The sequence below is a fragment of the Pleurodeles waltl genome, chromosome 4_1 (genome assembly GCF_031143425.1).
Source record: "Pleurodeles waltl isolate 20211129_DDA chromosome 4_1, aPleWal1.hap1.20221129, whole genome shotgun sequence".
NCBI lineage: Eukaryota > Metazoa > Chordata > Amphibia > Caudata > Salamandridae > Pleurodeles > Pleurodeles waltl.
In genome coordinates, this window is record NC_090442.1 from 673,774,168 (window position 1) to 673,796,774 (window position 22,607).

A 22,607-nucleotide genomic window follows, 5' to 3' on the forward strand; every position below is an offset into this window, starting at 1 on the left:
GTGTGTCTGACCAGGGGTTAAGGAGAAGAGTTCAGGAAACTGTTGTAGGACTCTCCTACAATCAGCTTGCTGTTGGCCAGAGAGGGTGTCTGAGTAGATCACTCCATCTACTGAGCCATCTTTTGGGTCTGATGACAGAAGATCAGGGAGAGGTTCACTCTCTGCCTCCTGATCCTCATCTGTTACCATTAACAGATTTACATCAGCCCTGTCATGGAAGAGCTTAAGGCGGTTCACATGGATCACCCTCTTGGGGCTCCTGCTTGTGCCCAGGTCCACCAGGTAGGTGACCTGACTCTTCCTTTCTAGCACTGGGTAAGGGCCACTCCATTTGTCCTGGAGTGCCCTGGGAGCCACAGGCTCCAGAACCCAGACTTTCTGCCCTGGTTGGAACTCAACCAGTGCAGCCTTTTGGTCATACCAAAACTTCTGGAGCTGTTGGCTGGCCTCAAGGTTTTTGGTTGCCTTTTCCATGTACTCTGCCATTCTAGAGCGAAGGCCAAGTACATAGTCCACTATGTCTTGTTTAGGCTCATGAAGAGGTCTCTCCCAGCCTTCTTTAACAAGAGCAAGTGGTCCCCTTACAGGATGACCAAACAGAAGTTCAAAGGGTGAGAATCCTACTCCCTTCTGTGGCACCTCTCTGTAAGCGAAAAGCAGACATGGCAAGAGGACATCCCATCTCCTTTTGAGTTTTTCTGGGAGCCCCATGATCATGCCTTTTAATGTCTTGTTGAATCTCTCAACTAAGCCATTAGTTTGTGGATGGTATGGTGTAGTGAATTTGTAAGTCACTCCACACTCATTCCACATGTGTTTTAGGTATGCTGACATGAAGTTGGTACCTCTGTCAGACACCACCTCCTTAGGGAAACCCACTCTGGTAAAGATACCAATGAGGGCCTTGGCTACTGCAGGGGCAGTAGTCGACCTAAGGGGAATAGCTTCAGGATACCTAGTAGCATGATCCACTACTACTAGGATGTACATATTTCCTGAGGCTGTGGGAGGTTCCAGTGGACCAACTATGTCCACACCCACTCTTTCAAAGGGGACCCCCACCACTGGAAGTGGAATGAGGGGGGCCTTTGGGTGCCCACCTGTCTTACCACTGGCTTGACAGGTGGGGCAGGAGAGGCAAAACTCCTTAACCATGTTGGACATATTGGGCCAGTAGAAGTGGTTGACTAGCCTCTCCCACGTCTTGGTTTGTCCCAAATGTCCAGCAAGGGGAATGTCATGGGCCAATGTTAGGATGAACTCTCTGAACAGCTGAGGCACTACCACTCTCCTAGTGGCACCAGGTTTGGGGTCTCTGGCCTCAGTGTACAGGAGTCCATCTTCCCAATAGACCCTATGTGTTCCATTTTTCTTGCCCTTGGACTCTTCAGCAGCTTGCTGCCTAAGGCCTTCAAGAGAGGGACAGGTTTCTTGTCCCTTACACAGCTCCTCCCTTGAGGGTCCCCCTGGGCCTAAGAGCTCAACCTGATAAGGTTCAAGCTCCAAAGGCTCAGTTCCCTCAGAGGGCAGAACTTCTTCCTGAGAAGAGAGGTTCCCTTTCTTTTGCTGTGTTGCAGTTGGTTTCCCAACTGACTTTCCTGTTCTCTTGGTAGGCTGGGCCATTCTTCCAGACTCCAGCTCTACTTGTTCACCCTGTGCCTTGCACTGTGCTCTTGTTTTCACACACACCAGTTCAGGGATACCCAGCATTGCTGCATGGGTTTTTAGTTCTACCTCAGCCCATGCTGAGGACTCCAGGTCATTTCCAAGCAGACAGTCCACTGGGATATTTGAGGAGACCACCACCTGTTTCAGGCCATTGACCCCTCCCCATTCTAAAGTAACCATTGCCATGGGATGTACTTTTCTCTGATTGTCAGCGTTGGTGACTGTGTAAGTTTTTCCAGTCAGGTATTGGCCAGGGGAAACCAGTTTCTCTGTCACCATGGTGACACTGGCACCTGTATCCCTCAGGCCCTCTATTCTAGTCCCATTAATTAAGAGTTGCTGTCTGTATTTTTGCATGTTAGGCGGCCAGACAGCTAGTGTGGCTAAATCCACCCCACCCTCAGAAACTAGAGTAGCTTCAGTGTGGACCCTGATTTGCTCTGGGCACACTGTTGATCCCACTTGGAGACTAGCCATACCAGTGTTACCTGGATGGGAGTTTGGAGTGGAACCTTTCTTGGGACAGGCCTTGTCTCCAGTTTGGTGTCCATGCTGTTTACAGCTATGACACCAGGCCTTTTTGGGATCAAAGTTTTTACCCTTGTACCCATTGTTTTGTGAAGAGGCTCTGGGCCCACCCTCCTGTGCAGGTTTTTGGGGGCCTGTAGAAGACTCTTTACTATTTTTAGTTTTGGTTGTCTCATCACCCTTCCCCTGGGGAGTCTTTGTGACCCCTTTCTTTTGGTCACCCCCTGTTGAAGTCTTGGACACCCTTGTCTTGACCCAATGGTCCGCCTTCTTTCCCAATTCTTGGGGAGAAATTGGTCCTAGGTCTACCAGATGCTGATGCAGTTTATCATTGAAACAATTACTCAATAGGTGTTCTTTCACAAATAAATTGTACAGCCCATCATAATTACTTACACCACTGCCTTGAATCCAACCATCTAGTGTTTTCACTGAGTAGTCTACAAAGTCAACCCAGGTCTGGCTCGAGGATTTTTGAGCCCCCCTGAATCTAATCCTATACTCCTCAGTGGAGAATCCAAAGCCCTCAATCAGGGTACCCTTCATGAGGTCATAAGATTCTGCATCTTGTCCAGAGAGTGTGAGGAGTCTATCCCTACACTTTCCTGTGAACATTTCCCAAAGGAGAGCACCCCAGTGAGATCTGTTCACTTTTCTGGTTACACAAGCCCTCTCAAAAGCTGTGAACCATTTGGTGATGTCATCACCATCTTCATATTTAGTTACAATCCCTTTAGGGATTTTCAACATGTCAGGAGAATCTCTGACCCTATTTATGTTGCTGCCACCATTGATGGGTCCTAGGCCCATCTCTTGTCTTTCCCTCTCTATGGCTAGGATCTGTCTTTCCAAAGCCAATCTTTTGGCCATCCTGGCTAACTGGATGTCCTCTTCACTGGGGCTATCCTCAGTGATTTCAGAGGTGTTGGTCTCTCCTGTGAGGGAACCAGCATCTCTGACTATTATTTTTGGAGTCAGGGTTTGAGGGACCCTGTTCTCCCTAGATAGGATTGGTAGGGGGGGAATTGTCCTCCAAGTCACTATCCTCTTCCTCTGAGTTGCCACCCTCAGAGGGGTTGGCCTTTTCAAACTCTGCCAAAAGCTCCTGGAGCTGTATTTTGGTAGGTTTGGGGCCCATTGTTATTTTCTTTATTTTACAGAGTGACCTTAGCTCCCTCATCTTAAGATGGAGGTAAGGTGTGGTGTCGAGTTCCACCACAGTCACATCTGTGCTAGACATTTTGCTTCTAAAAGTTGGAATACTTTTTAAGAATCTACAACTGGTTCTAGAATCTAATTCAAACTTTTACAAACTTTTAAACTCTAAAAGAAATGCTAAACCGGATCTAACACAAGGCCCTAGCAGGTCTTTTAAGAATTTAGAAAACTTTTCAAATTGCAAAAATCAATTTCTAATGACAATTTTGGAATTTGTCGTGTGATCAGGTATTGGCTGAGTAGTCCAGCAAATGCAAAGTCTTGTACCCCACCGCTGATCCACCAATGTAGGAAGTTGGCTCTGTATGTGCTATTTCAAAGTAAGGAATAGCATGCACAGAGTCCAAGGGTTCCCCTTAGAGGTAAAATAGTGGTAAAAATAGATAATACTAATGCTCTATTTTGTGGTAGTGTGGTCGAGCAGTAGGCTTATCCAAGGAGTAGTGTTAAGCATTTGTTGTACATACACATAGACAATAAATGAGGTACACACACTGAGACAAATCCAGCCAATAGGTTTTTGTATAGAAAAATATCTTTTCTTAGTTTATTTTAAGAACCACAGGTTCAAATTCTACATGTAATATCTCATTCGAAAGGTATTGCAGGTAAGTACTTTAGGAACTTTCAATCATAAAAATTGCATGTATACTTTTCAAGTTATTGACAAATAGCTGTTTTAAAAGTGGACACTTAGTGCAATTTTCACAGTTCCTGGGGGAGGTAAGTTTTTGTTAGTTTTACCAGGTAAGTAAGACACTTACAGGGTTCAGTTCTTGGTCCAAGGTAGCCCACCGTTGGGGGTTCAGAGCAACCCCAAAGTCACCACACCAGCAGCTCAGGGCCGGTCAGGTGCAGAGTTCAAAGTGGTGCCCAAAACGCATAGGCTAGAATGGAGAGAAGGGGGTGCCCCGGTTCCGGTCTGCTTGCAGGTAAGTACCCGCGTCTTCGGAGGGCAGACCAGGGGGGTTTTGTAGGGCACCGGGGGGGACACAAGCCCACACAGAAATTTCACCCTCAGCAGCGCGGGGGCGGCCGGGTGCAGTGTAGAAACAGGCGTCGGGTTCGCAATGTTAGTCTATGAGAGATCTCGGGATCTCTTCAGCGCTGCAGGCAGGCAAGGGGGGGATTCCTCGGGGAAACCTCCACTTGGGTAAGGGAGAGGGACTCCTGGGGGTCACTTCTCCAGTGAAAGTCCGGTCCTTCAGGTCCTGGGGGCTGCGGGTGCAGGGTCTCTCCCAGGCGTCGGGACTTAGGATTCAAAGAGTCGCGGTCAGGGGAAGCCTCGGGATTCCCTCTGCAGGCGGCGCTGTGGGGGCTCAGGGGGGACAGGTTTTGGTACTCACAGTATCAGAGTAGTCCTGGGGTCCCTCCTGAGGTGTTGGATCTCCACCAGCCGAGTCGGGGTCGCCGGGTGCAGTGTTGCAAGTCTCACGCTTCTTGCGGGGAGCTTGCAGGGTTCTTTCAAGGCTGCTGGAAACAAAGTTGCAGTCTTTCTTGGAGCAGGTCCGCTGTCCTCGGGAGTTTCTTGTCTTTTCGAAGCAGGGGCAGTCCTCAGAGGATGTCGAGGTCGCTGGTCCCTTTGGAAGGCGTCGCTGGAGCAGGATCTTTGGAAGGCAGGAGACAGGCCGGTGAGTTTCTGGAGCCAAGGCAGTTGTCGTCTTCTGGTCTTCCTCTGCAGGGGTTTTCAGCTAGGCAGTCCTTCTTCTTGTAGTTGCAGGAATCTAATTTTCTAGGGTTCAGGGTAGCCCTTAAATACTAAATTTAAGGGCGTGTTTAGGTCTGGGGGGTTAGTAGCCAATGGCTACTAGCCCTGAGGGTGGGTACACCCTCTTTGTGCCTCCTCCCAAGGGGAGGGGGGTCACAATCCTAACCCTATTGGGGGAATCCTCCATCTGCAAGATGGAGGATTTCTAAAAGTCAGAGTCACCTCAGCTCAGGACACCTTAGGGGCTGTCCTGACTGGCCAGTGACTCCTCCTTGTTGCTTTCTTTGTTCCCTCCAGCCTTGCAGCCAAAAGTGGGGGCCGTGGCCGGAGGGGGCGGGCAACTCCACTAAGCTGGAGTGCCCTGCTGGGCTGTGACAAAGGGGTGAGCCTTTGAGGCTCACCGCCAGGTGTCACAGCTCCTGCCTGGGGGAGGTGTTAGCATCTCCACCCAGTGCAGGCTTTGTTACTGGCCTCAGAGTGACAAAGGCACTCTCCCCATGGGGCCAGCAACATGTCTCTGGTGTGGCAGGCTGCTGGAACTAGTCAGCCTACACAGACAGTCGGTTAAGTTTCAGGGGGCACCTCTAAGGTGCCCTCTGGGGTGTATTTTGCAATAAAATGTACACCGGCATCAGTGTGCATTTATTGTGCTGAGAAGTTTGATACCAAACTTCCCAGTTTTCAGTGTAGCCATTATGGTGCTGTGGAGTTCGGGTTTGACAGACTCCCAGACCATATACTCTTATGGCTACCCTGCACTTACAATGTCTAAGGTTTTGTTTAGACACTGTAGGGGTACCATGCTCATGCACTGGTACCCTCACCTATGGTATAGTGCACCCTGCCTTAGGGCTGTAAGGCCTGCTAGAGGGGTGTCTTACCTATACTGCATGGGCAGTGAGAGGCTGGCATGGCACCGTGAGGGGAGTGCCATGTCGACTTACTCGTTTTGTCCTCACTAGCACACACAAGCTGGCTAGCAGTGTGTCTGTGCTGAGTGAGAGGTCTCCAGGGTGGCATAAGACATGCTGCAGCCCTTAGAGACCTTCCTTGGCATCAGGGCCCTTGGTACTAGAAGTACCAGTTACAAGGGACTTATCTGGATGCCAGGGTCTGCCAATTGTGGATACAAAAGTACAGGTTAGGGAAAGAACACTGGTGCTGGGGCCTGGTTAGCAGGCCACAGCACACTTTCAATTGTAAACATAGCATCAGCACAGGCAAAAAGTCAGGGGGCAACCATGCCAAGGAGGCATTTCCTTACAAACACCCTCCGCATGCTCAGAAAAATCTACAAATGGATACCCACTGACACCAGAAGAACAGTCACCCAAGCCCTCGTAAGCAGCAAACTGGACTACGGCAAATGCCCTCTATGCAGGAACCAAGGCCAAACTCCAGAAGAGGCAGCAACGCATCCCGAATGCCTCTACACTCCTCATCCTGGACATCCCCCGCTACTGTCACATCACAGACCACCTGAAAGACCTGCACTGGCTCCCAGTCAACAAGAGAATCACCTTCAAACTCCTCACTCACGCTCACAAAGCACTGCACAACACCGGACCAGAATACCTCCACAAACGACACTCCTTCTACACCCCGACCCGGCATCTCCGCTCTGCTGACCTCGCACTCGCAACTGTCCCATGCTTCCGCAGAACTACAACCGGTGGTAGATCATTTTCACACCTCGCCGCCAAAACGTGGAACACACTTCCCACCCACCTGCACCAGACCAAAGACCTCCTTACCTTCAGGAAATTTCTCAAGACCTGGCTGTTGGAGCAGCAGCAGCACCTCGCCCCCTCCTTCTTCCCCTCCCCCCCTCGGCGCCTTGAGACCCTCACAGGTGAGTAGTGCGCTTTACAAATCCCCTGAGTGATTGATTATACAGTTGGGTTTGAGTCAGCACATTGATCTTAAGTGGATGGCTTTCTTGTCACTGTACTTTCCCTACCTTTTTTATTGTGGCTTTCCTTCCTTCCTCTGTAGCATAGTCTCTTTGGGATCCTTTTGCTTCAAAGACTTCTATTCTTCCAGTGCTCACATTCAGGGAACTACTATTCCACATTTAGCACTCCATGAGTATGCATGTATTTTCTTGTTATCCCTCGTGGGCTGCTTCCCCGCCTCCTGTCCTTGCCCGCACTCTGTGTTTCTCACCTCCTCCCTCACAGCTCATCTGGCCCTTCCCCAAATTATCTCAGTCTGTCTTTTGCGTTTTATTTTCCCACTATCCCACCTCAAGCTCTTTAGTGGCTCCCTCAGCCCCCTGATTCCCATTGCCATTCCACGAGCCTCCTGTGTGAGCGTTGTCCTATGCCCCAACTGGCTTCACCATCCCACCTCACGTTTTTTTTTTTTAATTTATTTTTTTGGGTGGGTGGGTACTCTGTAGCTGTAATTTACTTGAGGGTCACACCGTACTTAAAAGGAACTTTTATGCCCATTGTATTTTTTTTATTTACTACTCAAAGAAAGGCATCTGCCATCTAGTAATAGTACATTTTTAAAAATGTGGCTGCGTCAACCTGTACACATCATTGCACTTCGGCAAACAAAGATCTTTAGGTCTCGGCACTAGACAGCACGCATACGCTGTCTTGAACCGTGGCATGCTGTATCTAATTCGTGGGCTTCAGCCTGCCTTTAAACTTCTGATTTGCTCGCTCCATCATCGCCCTCCTAATCTTACTCCTTATTTGTAATGTCATGCATGTGTCATGCCTCTTCCTGTCTTCTTACCTTCCCAAAGAGCAGGGATCATTCATCCACTCCTCCAATTTTGGATTAGTATTTAGGGACTAATTTTTTTGTTTGTTTTCAGCACTTAACACAATTGCTTGTGCTTTCAACCACTCCAGACTCCTGCGCACGTTTTTTTTGTTGCTTTTGAGCACTTAACACAAACGCATAACATGAGTGCTTGTTTACTTTGTTATTGGCTGAAAACACAAGTGCCCGTATTACACACTGAAAGCAACCAAAAAAATGTGCGTCAGAGAGCGGAGCGGCTGAAAACACAAGTGCTCCTGTTAAGTGCTGAAACAAAAGCTTGTGTTTCTGCCCCAATGTTCTGCAATGCACATTTCATGCATATACACAATATGGGTATGGATTCCTTACGCGAAGAAGTTTAACGTTCACTGGGATCACAAGAGTGTGAGTGCTGCTATTGTTTCGAAGCAGGATTGCCCTTCCCTCTCAGCTGACTCGTATCCCGGTGGTGGTGCACAAAGCTATGCCAGGCCTTCCCGGAATTCCAAGAACTATAGGCATTGACAATGTTAATTCAGTGTGTATATTATTAAAACCAGCCCCAGAGCTGTACACAAATCCAATAGGTCTGCATTGGTAGAACCTCCATTGTATCCATGGTCTCCCTATAGTTTTTGTCTTATTATGGCGTCCTAATAGAAATCAAGGAGAAGGACGATGGGACGTGGTCGTGTTCTAGGCTACAGTCTCCTACCCCCCTCTTTATCATAACACAGTAGGTTTATATGCTATCTACCTACTTTGGACCTCTGCCATACTATTTTATGATCTACGCTGCGCATGGGCTGTGTAAAGGAGGAAAACGCTCTGTGTCGTAGAAAGCATAGTGTAAAAAGTAACTGGTGATGATATCTCTATCGATGTGACATTAAGTTCTTGCCTGCAAATTAAGATAAATTCACAAATGTTTCTGTGACATGCACTTGCTTTTGATACCACTATCACAAACCTATGGGGCTTAAATTACTGTGCTAGTGTATGGAGCACCTCTCATTTATTAATTTAATGAAAAATTTCTACCTGTTAAAAGGACTCCAAAGCCCCAAATGTACTGAGTTATGGCAATCTGTATATTTAAAATCCTGTTTGCCGAAGTTAGGCGTACAGTTGACTTGGGCTCTAGCTCATAATTAGATTGGTTTCACAACATTTAGACATGATTGACCATAACTAGCGTTTTTATTGGATGAACTGAAAATAGATTTTGATCAGAGTAAAATGACTTTTTTTAAGGTATGTACTGATTGGTCACATTATTGGGATTCGAAAAGAAGTTCTACTTGATATAATAAACATGTGTGAGACGCTGTTCATAGTTCCAATCCAGATCTATGCTTTGTTATGGAAACTTAGCTTAGGGCCATAACAAACTCTGAAATCTTGTAGGAAGTTGGCTCTGTATGTACTATTTCAAAGTAAGGAATAGTATGCACAGAGTCCAAGGGTTCCCCTTAGAGGTAAGATAGTGGCAAAAAGAGATAATACTAATGCTCTATTTTGTGGTAGTGTGGTCGAGCAGTAGGCTTATCAAAGGAGTAGTGTTAAGCATTTGTTGTGCATACACTCAGGCAATAAATGAGGAACACACACTCAGAAACAATTCCAGGCCAATAGGTTTTTGTTATAGAAAAATATATTTTCTTAGTTTATTTTAAGAACCACAGGTTCAAATTCTACATGTAATATCTCATTTGAAAGGTATTGCAGGTAAGTACTCTAGGAACTTTGAATAATCACAATAGCATATATACTTTTTACATAAAACACATTTAGCTGTTTTAAAAGTGGACACTGTGCAATTTTCACAGTTCCTGGGGGAGGTAAAGTAATGTTAGTTCTTGCAGGTAAGTAAACCACCTACGGGGTTCAGATTGGGGTCCAAAGTAGCCCACCGTTGGGGGTTCAGAGCAACCCCAAAGTCACCACACCAGCAGCTCAGGGCCGGTCAGGTGCAGAGTTCAAAGTGGTGCCCAAAATACATAGGCTTCAATGGAGAAGGGGGTGCCCCGGTTCCAGTCTGCCAGCAGGTAAGTACCCGCGTCTTCGGAGGGCAGACCAGGGGGGTTTTGTAGGGCACCGGGGGGGACACAAGTCCACACAAAAAGTACACCCTCAGCAGTGCGGGGGCGGCCGGGTGCAGTGTGCAAACAAGCGTCGGGTTTGTAATAGGAATCAATGGGAGACCAAGGGGTCTCTTCAGTGGTGCAGGCAGGCAAGGGGGGGGGGCTCCTCGGGGTAGCCACCACCTGGGCAAGGGAGAGGGCCTCCTGGGGGTCACTCCTGTACTGGAGTTCCGATCCTTCAGGTCCTGGGGGCTGCAGGTGCAGGGTCTTTTCCAGGCGCGGGATTTCAGAGTCAGGCAGTCGTGGTCAGGGGGAGCCTCGGGATTCCCTCTGCAGGTGTCGCTGTGGGGGCCCAGGGGGGACAACTTTGGTTACTCACAGTCTCTGAGTCGCTGGAGGGTCCTCCCTGAGGTGTTGTTTCTTCACCAGTCGAGTCGGGGTCGCCGGGTGCAGTGTTGCAAGTCTCACACTTCTTGCGGGGATTGCAGGGGTCTTTAAATCTGCTCCTCTGGATACAAAGTTGCAGTCTTTGTTGAACAAGGCAGCTGTTCTCGGGAGTTTCTTGGTCTTTTGGAAGCAGGGCAGTCCTCTGAGGATTCAGAGGTCGCTGGTCCCGGGGAAAGCGTCGCTGGAGCAGTTTTCTTCTGAAGGAGGGAGACAGGCCGGTAGGGCTGGGGCCAAAGCAGTTGGTGTCTTCTTCTTCTCTGCAGGGTTTTTCAGCTCAGCAGTCCTCTTCTTCTTTAAGTTGCAGGAATCTCAATTCTTAGGTTCAGGGGAGCCCTTAAATACTAAATGTAAGGGGGTGTTTAGGTCTGGGTGGTTAGTAGCCAATGGCTACTAGCCCTGAGGGTGGGTACACCCTCTTTGTGCCTCCTCCCAAGGGGAGGGGGTCACATTCCTATCCCTATTGGGGGAATCCTCCATCTGCAAGATGGAGGATTTCTAAAAGTTAGTCACTTCAGCTCAGGACACCTTAGGGGCTGTCCTGACTGGCCAGTGACTCCTCCTTGTTTTTCTCATTAATTCCTCCGGCCTTGCCGCCAAAAGTGGGGCCGTGGCCGGAGGGGGCGGGCAACTCCACTAGCTGGAGTGCCCTGTGGTGCTGGAACAAAGGGGGTGAGCCTTTGAGGCTCACCGCCAGGTGTTACAGCTCCTGCCTGGGGGAGGTGATAGCATCTCCACCCAGTGCAGGCTTTGTTACTGGCCACAGAGTGACAAAGGCACTCTCCCCATGTGGCCAGCAACATGTCTCGAGTTTGGCAGGCTGCTAAAACCAGTCAGCCTACACGGGTAGTTGGTTAAGGTTTCAGGGGGCACCTCTAAGGTGCCCTCTGGGGTGTATTTCACAATAAAATGTACACTGGCATCAGTGTGCATTTATTGTGCTGAGAAGTTTGATACCAAACTTCCCAGTTTTCAGTGTAGCCATTATGGTGCTGTGGAGTTCGTGTTTGACAGACTCCCAGACCATATACTCTTATGGCTACCCTGCACTTACAATGTCTAAGGTTTTGCTTAGACACTGTAGGGGCACAGTGCTCATGCACTGGTGCCCTCACCTATGGTATAGTGCACCATGCCTTAGGGCTGGAAGGCCTGCTAGAGGGGTGACTTATCTATACTGCATAGGCAGTGTGAGGTTGGCATGGCACCCTGAGGGGAGTGCCATGTCGACTTACTCGTTTTGTCCTCACCAGCACACACAATATGGCAAGCAGTGTGTCTGTGCTGAGTGAGGGGTCCCCAGGGTGGTATAAAATATGCTGCAGCCCTTAGAGACCTTCCCTGGCATCAGGGCCCTTGGTACCAGGGGTACCAGTTACAAGGGACTTAACCGGATGCCAGGGTGTGCCAATTGTGTAAACAAAAGTACAGGTTAGAGAAAGAACACTGGTGCTGGGGCCTGGTTAGCAGGCCTCAGCACACTTTCAAATCAAAACATAGCATCAGCAAAGGCAAAAAGTCAGGGGGTAACCATGCCAAGGAGGCATTTCCTTACAAATCTCCATTGTGATACCAGAGGGCTATAATTATCATTCTTGACCATTCTCAAAAAGTGGTTGAAGGGGTATTGTTATCTTTGATAATAAATGCCAGTGTACTGTGTTAGATACCATTTACACCAACAGTAGTGAATTTCTTCTGTTTAATGTGTGTTTTTACTCATCGCCCTTCCTAAGCGGAGCTTTAATTTACAGCCTCTCCCTCTCCAGGATATAAAAATAAAAATTTGTTCCACCCTAACATATGTGTTAGTCTCCTGTACCAACAAGTATTACAGTTTCCTCATTCTAGGACACTTCAACTTCCATTATGAAGACCTGTAGGATACTTGCACCATTATTCTTAGGGATGACCATGAGTCTCCTCTGGGCTAGTTTAAAAAAGTATCAGGCCCCACTCATTCCTCAGTACTTAGGGGGGTCATTACGAGTCTGGCGGTCACTAGACTGCCAGACTCGCAGATGGCAGTCGGACTGCCATCAATGCAACGGTCCGAGTGCCATATTAGAACCCTGGTGGTCGGGCTGGTAGTCGTGGTGGTCCTAATCCTTCAGGGCATCGCTGCAAGCAGCACTGCCCTGGGGATTATGACCCGCTTCTCCGCCAGGAATTTCATGACGGTACCACTTCCATGAAAATACTGGCGGAGAACAGGTACAGAGGGCCCCTGCACTGCCCATGCACCTGGCATGGGCAGTGCAGCACCCCACCCCCCCGGCCAGTACCATCCACATTGCTAGGGTGCCAGTGCAACCTGCAGGCTACAGCTTTGCCACTGGCTTGATTACAAGCAGGAGACAATGGCGTAGCCTGTTTCCCGCTAGGCAAGGGGGTGGAAACTCAGGTTTCCACCTGCTGACCTAGCAGGAAACACTTAATGGGGCCGGCGGGGAGGCAGCCTTTGTAGCTGCAACCTCCCCTTCGGAAGTTTGGCGGACGGTAAAAACTATCCGCTGAACTCATAATGACCCGCTTAGTCTTCATCTGCGTTTTTCTCATTTCTAATGCTGTCACTGTAGAATTCCCCGGCACTTACCTGGTCAGATCATTAACATCTTAATTTCTCAATTGCTTCAAGTTGCGGACCGATTAAGGCTTTGTCTAAACCACCTGCCACTCAATCCAGTTCCAGGAATCTCATCAATAATACTGATATGACTAATGCTTTCCTCTTACCACCATGCAGACTTGCAGATAATATCAACAAGGTGGCTGCTCAATTTAATTTAATGCATGCATAAGATTGTTTCCTGGGCATAATGGAGATAAGATAGATGTCATTCTTTTCAGTAATGCAAACACCATTTGGAACCCAAATTGGGGGTCTAGAGAGTTTGTATCCTCTCCTTCACCCACTTACACATTTAGGAACCAGGGTTGTAATTGACGAGACCATTTAGTGAAAGAGCAAATTATGGCAGTCTGCTGTTTTTACCATGGGTTTGTGGTCATGTTTATGCCTACTCCCAATTTTTACCTATACATAGCAAACCTGTTTACCTGCAGTACTACATTTCTTGTATCAACAGGCTATATCAAAGTCATGTCATCTTTAAAGTCTCACAAAAAAAGTAAATTTACCAGAAAGCTAAACTACTCTGTCATCTGTTCACTTTGTTCTTTATATTGTATTGCCAGTGATTTTGATAATCTGAAACCTGAATAATGCACAGATATAATTCTAATTAAAAACATGGAAACAAAGCTTAATTCGTGCCTTTCTTTCCTCAGTTCCAGATTCTGAACTTTTAACCGTTCCAGATGGATGGAAGGAACCAGCCTTTACAAAGGAAGACAATCCCAAGGGACTCATAGAAGAAAGCAGCTTTGCAACACTATTTCCAAAATACAGAGAAGCCTATTTGAAGGAATGTTGGCCATTAGTGCAGAAAGCCCTGGATGAACATGTATGACTGTTTCCTGGATACACAGTATGAGTTTGGCATAAGTTTCCTAAATCTTTAAACCTGTGTGAGCGTGCTACATTTGTCTCGTAAATTTTAGCAGTTTTTTTTTTTTTTTTTTTTTTTTACATTTCTCCCCATATAGTTTGGTTTTTTTTTTTTTTTTTTTTTTTTTTTTTTTTATTTATCACGGGCTGCTGTGATGGGCCATTGTGATAAGTGGTTACTAAATTCAAAAATTGATTTTTCCGTTTTAAAAACAAGGCACATTTAAGAAAGGGACTTGCATATGTGCTGGGTGCAATGTCCACCTTACTTACTTTAACTGGACCCTCAATATGGATCTTTATCTGAGAGTGGCAGAAGAGTTTCTTAAGCTACAAAAACAATCACTTACTTGACAATTGAGCAACTTTAGAGTCAATAAAGAGAGTTCTTAATAGTTTTCAAATTATTTATTAAATAATTTATATAGTTTTTATTGATCAGAACCTCAAGTTACAGAAACACAAAAGAAGAGTGTCCTGAATCTGTCCCTACTCTATTCATCTTCATCCCACAACTGTATCACCTCTGAATAATTCTGTCTTCTTAGTCTGGGAAAGTCAGAATGGAACTTTCAAGCCCTGATTTATACTTTTTGATGCAAAACTGCACTAACGCAGTTTTGCACTAATAAGTTTATAACCAGCTTGCACCATTTCTGTGCACCAGCCGGGCACCATGTTTATGGAATGGTGCAAGCCGGTGCAAAGGGTAGGCTAGCGTCCACAAAAATGACGTTAGTTGTGTGGAGCTGGCAGTATAGAAGAAGAGGGTTTTGCACCAAAAAATTAGGTTAAGCAGGTTAGAGTAAAAAAAAATGACTCTAACCAGATTAGCGTCATTTTATGGTGCTAAGCCTACCATGCCACATGACTTCTGCCTTAGAAAAGGCAGGAGTTATGCCCACAACCCCAGAGGCCAGCACAGGGGACAAGGGTCCCCTGGGCATGGCCATTGCACTCTGTTATGTATGGGGGCCCATTTCAGGGCACCCTAGGGCACTTAAAAAAAAAAAAAATACTTGTTCTTACCATGGATGGGTTCGGCACTTTAAAAAATAAAATACTTACATGGGATGGGGTCCTCCATCCTCCGCTGTCCCTCTGGTGTGGGTGGGGGTGTCCCTCGGGCGGGCATCTGTGGGCTTATTCCATGGTGTTCCACCATGGAAATAGGCCTAAAGGTCCCCTAATGCCTGCCCTGACCCATGTGTTAAAAAATGGAGCAAAGCAAGTTTGAACCGGTTTTTGACCCCTCCTCCCTCCCGTGCACCATTTTTGCACGGGAGTATAAATATGGTGTTAAGGCCATAGTCATTTTTTGCACTGGAACGCGTAAGGCAAGGTAGGTTTCCACGTCCCAAAAATGACTAACTCCATAAATTAGGCGCTTGACGGGTCTAGCGCCAAAGTATAAATATGGAGTTAGTTTTGCACCGAATTAGAGTAAAAAAAAATAAAAAAAATATGCTAATTCGGAGCAAACAGAGTATAAATATGCCCCGTAGTCTACTACATTAACCAGTATTCCTGCGGTTATCTGTCCCATGTGTTTACAGCTATAATATTGTGAAACAAATTATCACCTCTCTCTCTAAGGCCCAATACAATCTCTACAGCGGAATGAATAACTGTTGTGTTTAACAGCTCAGCAACCAGACAGTTCCCGTGAGCCTTTCTAAGGTTGATCCTACTCCCTCAAATTGATAAGCTCAGTATAGTTTCTCTAAAACATAACCTCACACCCTCTATATCATTCAGATAACGCTTATTAATTATCTGTCCTCTGCTTAAATAGCAGAAGTAGCAAGAATTAGTGGTCAATCACAGTGGTCGCCCCATCTGTCATCTCTGGTCTGTGCCCTTGGTTCTCAGGTCTGCCTTCTGGGGATCTCTCCTGCTCTTTCCCTAGGACACCTTTTATAATAAATTCAGTTGATACAATTGTTAACAAAGTAATAGCTTTTGAGATGTAGCAACAGTAGACAATGCATCGTCTTGTTGGATGTCGAGGATCAGATACACTTGGTTCCTTTCCCATATGGTTTTCTTCTTCAGTAAGAATAATTTTACATGCTTACGGATAACACCCACTCATTTCACATCATTCATGTGATATTAATGTTTCAATTTAAGCAAAATAGTTACTTTCTAAATGCATGTCAGCACATTCCAAAGAAGTTTGGTAGGTGGGTAAGTGTGTAACTAATACTACTTCTATTGTTTTAAAGAGAGGTGTGTCATTTCACAAGTCAAGAAGAGGTTATAGAAGAAACATTTTTAAAACATGTGCCAGCCTAGCAAGTCATGCAGCACAGGTCAGACAGAGTTCAGAGCATGCTTTTAAACGTTCAAGCAACAACAGATTTTAGGCCTAGCGATTTATTCTCATGTTAATGATCAGTATTATGATTCTTACATTTTTCAAAATTTCTATTGGAGCCTTATCATAGGAGGGAGACACGGGTCATTTTGGGTGGGCGGGGGCAGGGGGCAGAGGGGTGGCTCATCCATATTTTTCTTATCTTGTCTTATACCTTGGTCAGAACTGAAAATCACATCTTTTTTCGTTTTTTTCATTGAAGCCCCAGTGTACAGAAGTGTTGGATCCAAATCAAGCTATTGATAGTGTCTTGGTTATATACTGTTTAATTCAGTTTCAGACCAACATTTTGAATCCACTTCTAAAAATATGGTCAAAAAGACTGGTGGTGTTAGTAGAGAGCGACAATGCTTTCAATAAAAATATGCATGATTACTACACAGGGTGTGGAATTAGCCTTCGTGAAAAAAGAATAAGAAGGATCAAAACAGAGGTCTGAAGCTCACTGATTCTCTTTTCAATGCCAACTATAACAAAGTGTCAATTCTGAAATTCCAGATTTTAATCTGTTATGTGCCCTCTTTGCCTTTGTCTCTGTGTTTCTTTCTGTCTCTAGTTGTTTTCCTCTCTTTCTTTCTTCGTCCCTTTATTTCCTATAACGTAGATAATTATTTGTTCTGACTGTGGATTTTTCCAGAGTCCAAAGGATCTACTTGAGCCTTCAACACTAGTTTCTTCCAGAAGGGTAAACTCCTAAAAGGGCTATGTTCAAAGAAGGGGAAGGAGTTTTGTTATCTTTAGTGGTTTACTAATGATATTCTGAATTCCCAGTTAGTTTACCTTTTGAACTTGCAACTGAAGATGCTCTGGGGTTTTTAATCTCCCACTGTGCTGTAGATCACTCAACCACATGGCTTCTGTAGCAATAATATAATACAAAGAAAACCACGTTGTGATTTCCCCGTCCCTCTCCCCAGTCGGGAGGGTAACTTGCTATTTCCCTTACATGTATGAAATTCCCAGTTGTTAATAAATATCTAGTCGGATAAACGCAAATAACAGATCACCTCTCCTCCTTTGGGGCAAAAATAATTACATTTGGAGTGTCTGTATTAAAAACAAAACTCACATCAGTTAAGTATGTATTTTAGCCCAGAGCAATTCCATATCCCACAACTCTGGCAGAGCTGAATCTTTGAAAGACCAGATATACTGCAGCTTTGTTGCCCAGTGTAAGGCCAACTGGCCCATTTAGTACAAAAGAGCCTGCGGCCAGATTTTCTTGCCCTGCTTTTGACTTAGGCGAAGGATGCTGTAAAAGATTGTACCTCATGTAATAATGTCTTTAGTGCATCTTGGACGCTTGAAGGAAATATTAGTCTCAGCAGCACTTTTGTTTTATTTAGATTTATTGTGTCAATAATAGTAAACTGTTCATTGTCCTGTGTATGCTGTGTTTGCTTCTGCATCATCCTCCATGAAAAGGAACCCTTTATGATAGCAATTATCATCTTCAGTGTGTGTGTTTGGATAACTAAACTGCAGCTTGGGAGAAGTCCTGCTTCGTCCTTCTAGATCAGCTAATTACCAACCTTAGCTTTCACAGTAGGATTTTACAGTAGGCGTTTTTCAGACTGTCTTTAACATTAGCATTCATTAAGGAAATTGGCCTGTAAGGCCTACATTGACGATGGTTTTACACATTCTTGGAATGAAAATAATAGTGGCCTCGTTCCATCAAGGTGGGATAGTTTCTCTGTCACTAGTGTAAAAAAAAAAAAAAAAACATAGTTTGTTCAATATTTGCAATAGATGGCGCTTAAAAGTTTTTAAAAAAATCAGATAGGAGCCTTGTCTGGCTTAGGTCATCTGGCAATTGTAATAAGTGGTGTTACTACTGTCCACATTTCATTGCTAGTGGGTGGGTATTGCTTCTCCCTCCTAATTTTTCAACAAACTGCTTGTCTTTGTGAAGAAAAAGTGGAAGAAAAATAGGTCTTCCTTTATGTGATGTGTCTTCCCTTCATTTTTATACCATTCTTGATCATAATCCTTTGCTGTTCCTGAACTATAATTTGGGCTGTTGTGATAATTGTATTTATTTATTTACCTACTTTATTTAGTTTGTGAAGCCACATATTGCCCGACCCGATCACTATATTAATTTTGTAACATAATCCCTTTTGTGGTCACTATGTGCTAATGTTTCTACCTAGCTGCCAACTGTTCTTTTGTGCTCTTTAGTGGTAGTTGTGTCCTGTTGATGTGCATATCCTCGCAATATTTTACAAAGCTTCAAAACGTAAAGTTAGGACTCCTCTTTCATGTTGCTTTGCATTGCAAAGATTCAATATGTTGCCTTACAACGACCTTACATGTGTCCTACTGTATGTGGCCTGTGTATACTTTGCCTATTAGCAACAAATTCGTCAGTTGGATCTCTGTTACTCATTTTTTTTGTTTTTTATAGAAGCACTTGCTAGCGTGCCTGATCCTTAAGTAAACTTACAAGGAGACGCCCACAGGTCAATTAATCTTTTGATTCGCATGGAGTATCCTAGCTGCGGTGTGACCAATTTTTCTCAATAATCAATACACAAAATTAATAACCCTTAAGCAAATCATTAATCAGCAGTTAATAGCATCACACCATGACTTTTCAGCCATTGAATAACCACAACTCAATATACGTTTTAGTAATTTTATTCCCTATTAGTTACAATACTAAGTCATGAGATTAATTCAAATCAAGCTTACTTCATTAGTAACAACCAATAACACAATCTAATAAAAACTTGAGTCAGAGTACATTCTAAAGCATTTGCATAAGTCAACATGTGAATCAACGGTGAGTACGTCAACATGAGTAGCAGAGTTCAGCAAATCAGTCCGTCAATCATTAGTCACTGTATATGTCAACGTCTAGAATAGGAACCTCACCTACCCAGATTAGCATTAGCATGTGGGGCTTCAAGCGAAAACAATTTAAAACACAGATTTTGGAAAAACATCTAGCTAAAAGAAAAACTATTAGACAGCGCAGTTGGTACCTAGAAAGAAAAGGCACACAAGGTAATTCAGTGACATTGTCATAGATGCCCATCCACAGTATGGACCAGCAATAAAGCTAGTGTTCGCCTTCAGGTCATCAGTCGATCAGCATCACATTAGGCTCTCAAGAGCATGAGCCCAATCTCAAATCTCTTCGAACTCGTAGTATCTCTCCAGACATATGCGCCTAACATCTCCATCTAACATCTGAATTCTCTCCTTCCGTCACGTCATTATATCAAAGTCACCAAGACTCCGCCCCCCCCCAAACCCCCCATACTACTACATTATTTTTAATACATTTTCAATGTTCCACATGTTAATCACTTTTTAATATAATTTGTGGATGTTGGTAGCCACTCTCCGAGGGCACATTCTCAAACATGCACATTATATTTCTACGTTAATCATTTTTATACATTTTTCATTATTCAAAATACATAAACATTAATAATTTCTAATTAATATATTTGTGTTAGCACACTTGATCAGAAGACTATCTCAAAGCATCAGGTCACTAAACTTAGTACCATCTTTTCATTAATTTCAACCCTATGTTCTGACAAGGTTAACATACAATGGCATGCCAAGATGATCTTGTCCATTGCCACAGTGGAATCTAAGTTGCACCTGCTGTGGATGTATTTATATTTTGAACACTAGTTTACATTTTTCTCGCAATTTCTGCAGGCAGTCTGAGGGTCTGTGTAGGAAGTTGGCTCTGTATGCACTATTTCAAAGTAAGGAATAGTATGCACAGAGTCCAAGGGTTCCCCTTAGAGGTAAGATAGTGGCAAAAAGAGATAATACTAATGCTCTATTTTGTGGTAGTGTGGTCGAGCAGTAGGCTTATCAAAGGAGTAGTGTTAAGCATTTGTTGTACATACACACAGGCAATAAATGAGGAACACACACTCCGAGACAATTCCAGGCCAATAGGTTTTTGTATAGAAAAATATATTTTCTTAGTTTATTTTAAGAACCACAGGTTCAAATTCTACATGTAATACTTTGCATGAAAGGTATTGCAGGTAAGTACTTTAGGAACTTTGAATAATCACAATAGCATATATACTTTTCAAGTAAAACACATATAGCTATTTTAAAACTAGACAGTGCAATTTTCACAGTTTCTAGGGGAGGTAAGTAATGGTTAGTTCCTGCAGGTAAGTAAACCACCTACGGGGTTCAAGTTTGGGTCCAAGGTAGCCCACCGTTGGGGGTTCAGAGCAACCCCAAAGTTACCACACCAGCAGCTCAGGGCCGGTCAGATGCAGAGTTCAAAGTGGTGCCCAAAACACATAGGCTTCAATGGAGAAGGGGGTGCCCCGGTTCCAGTCTGCCAGCAGGTAAGTACCCGCGTCTTCGGAGGGCAGACCAGGGGGGTTTTGTAGGGCACTGGGGGGGGACACAAGTTAGCACAGAAAGTACACCCTCAGCAGCACGGGGGACGGGGGCGGCCGGGCGCAGTGTGCAAACACACGTCGGGTTTTCAATTGGAATCAATGGGAGACCAAGGGGTCTCTTCAGCGATGCAGGCAAGGGGGGGGCTCCTCGGGGTAGCCACCACCTGGGCAAGGGAGAGGGCCTCCTGGGGGTCACTCCTACACTGGAGTTCCGATCCTTCAGGTCCTGGGGGCTGCGGGTGCAGAGTCTTTACCAGGCGTCGGGATCTGGGAAGCAGGCAGTCGCGGTCAGGGGGAGCCTCGGGATTCCCTCTGCAGGCGTCGCTGTGGGAACTCGGGGGGGGGGGGGGGGCAACTCTGGTTACTCACAGTCTCGGAATCACCGGGGAGTCCTCCCTGAAGTGTTGTTTCTCCACAAGTCGAGCCGGGGGCGTCGGGTGCAGAGTAGCAAGTCTCACGCTTCTGGCGGGAAACACAGTCGTTTTAAAGTTGCTCCTTTGGATACAAAGTTGCAGTCTTTAGTGAACAGGGCCGCTGTTCTCGGGAGTTTCTTGGTCCTTCTAGAGCAGAGCAGTCCTCTGAGGATTCAGAGGTCGCTGGTCCTGGGGAAAGCGTCGCTGGAGCAGTTTCTTTGGAAGGGGGGGGGGGAGACAGGCCGGTAGAGCTGGGGCCAAAGCAGTTGGTGTCTCTGTCTTCTCTGCAGGGTTTTTCAGCTGAGTAGTCCTCTTCTTCTTAGGTTGCAAGAATCTGAGTTCCTAGGTTCAGGGGAGCCCCTAAATACAGAATTTAAGGGTGTGTTTAGGTCAGGGAGGGCAGTAGCCAATGGCTACTAGCCCTGAGGGTGGGGGTCACATTCCTATCCCTATTGGGGGGATTCTCCATCTGCAAGATGGAGGATTCCTAAAAGTCAGAGTCACTTAAGCTCAGGTTGCCTTAGGGGCTGTCCTGACTGGTCAGTGACTCCTTCTTGTTTTTCTCATTATCTCCTCTGGCCTTGCCGCCAAAAGTGGGGCTGTGGCCGGAGGGGGCGGGCAACTCCACTAGCTGGAATGCCCTGTGGAGCTGTAACAAAGGGGGTGAGCCTTTGAGGCTCACCGCCAGGTGTTAGTCCTGCAAGGGGGAGGTGATAAGCATCTCCACCCAGTACAGACTTTGTTACTAGCCACAGAGTGACAAAGGCACTCTCCCCATGTGGCCAGCAACATGTCTCGAGTGTGGCAGGCTGCTAAAACCAGTCAGCCTACACGGGTAGTTGGTTAAGGTTTCAGGGGGCACCTCTAAGGTGCCCTCTGGGGTGTATGTAACAATAAAATGTACACTGGCATCAGTGTGCATTTATTGTGCTGAGAAGTTTGATACCAAACTTCCCAGTTTTCAGTGTAGCCATTATGGTGCTGTGGAGTTCGTGTATGACAGACTCCCAGACCATATACTCTTATGGCTACCCTGCACTTACAATGTCTAAGGTTTTGCTTAGACACTGTAGGGGCACAGTGCTCATGCACTGGTGCCCTCACCTATGGTATAATGCACCCTGCCTTAGGGCTGTAAGGCCTGCTAGAGGGGTGACTTATCTATACTGCATAGGCAGTGTGAGGTTGGCATGGCACCCTGAGGGGAGTGCCATGTCGACTTACTCGTTTTGTCATCACCAGCACACACAAGCTGGCAAGCAGGGTGTCTGTGCTGAGTGAGGGGTCCCCAGGGTGGCATAAGATATGCTGCAGCCCTTAGAGACCTTCCCTGGCATCAGGGCCCTTGGTACCAGGGGTACCAGTTACAAGGGACTTACCTGGATGCCAGGGTGTGCCAATTGTGAAAACAAAAGTACAGGTTAGGGAAAGAACACTGGTGCTGGGGCCTGGTTAGCAGGCCTCTGCACACTTCCAAATCAAAACATAGCATCAGC

The 22,607-nt window shown here is 45.8% G+C and overlaps 1 protein-coding gene across 1 annotated transcript in view; it reads left to right on the top strand.

Moving 5' to 3' along the window:
• Nucleotides 1–22,607, top strand: part of KRR1 (KRR1 small subunit processome component homolog) — a 147,463-nt gene that overhangs the window by 23,930 nt on the left and 100,926 nt on the right. Inside the window, exon 2 of the mRNA XM_069229193.1 lies at nucleotides 13,702–13,877. Coding sequence (XP_069085294.1) covers nucleotides 13,702–13,877 — 176 coding nt within the window. The remainder of the gene's footprint in view (nucleotides 1–13,701; nucleotides 13,878–22,607) is intronic.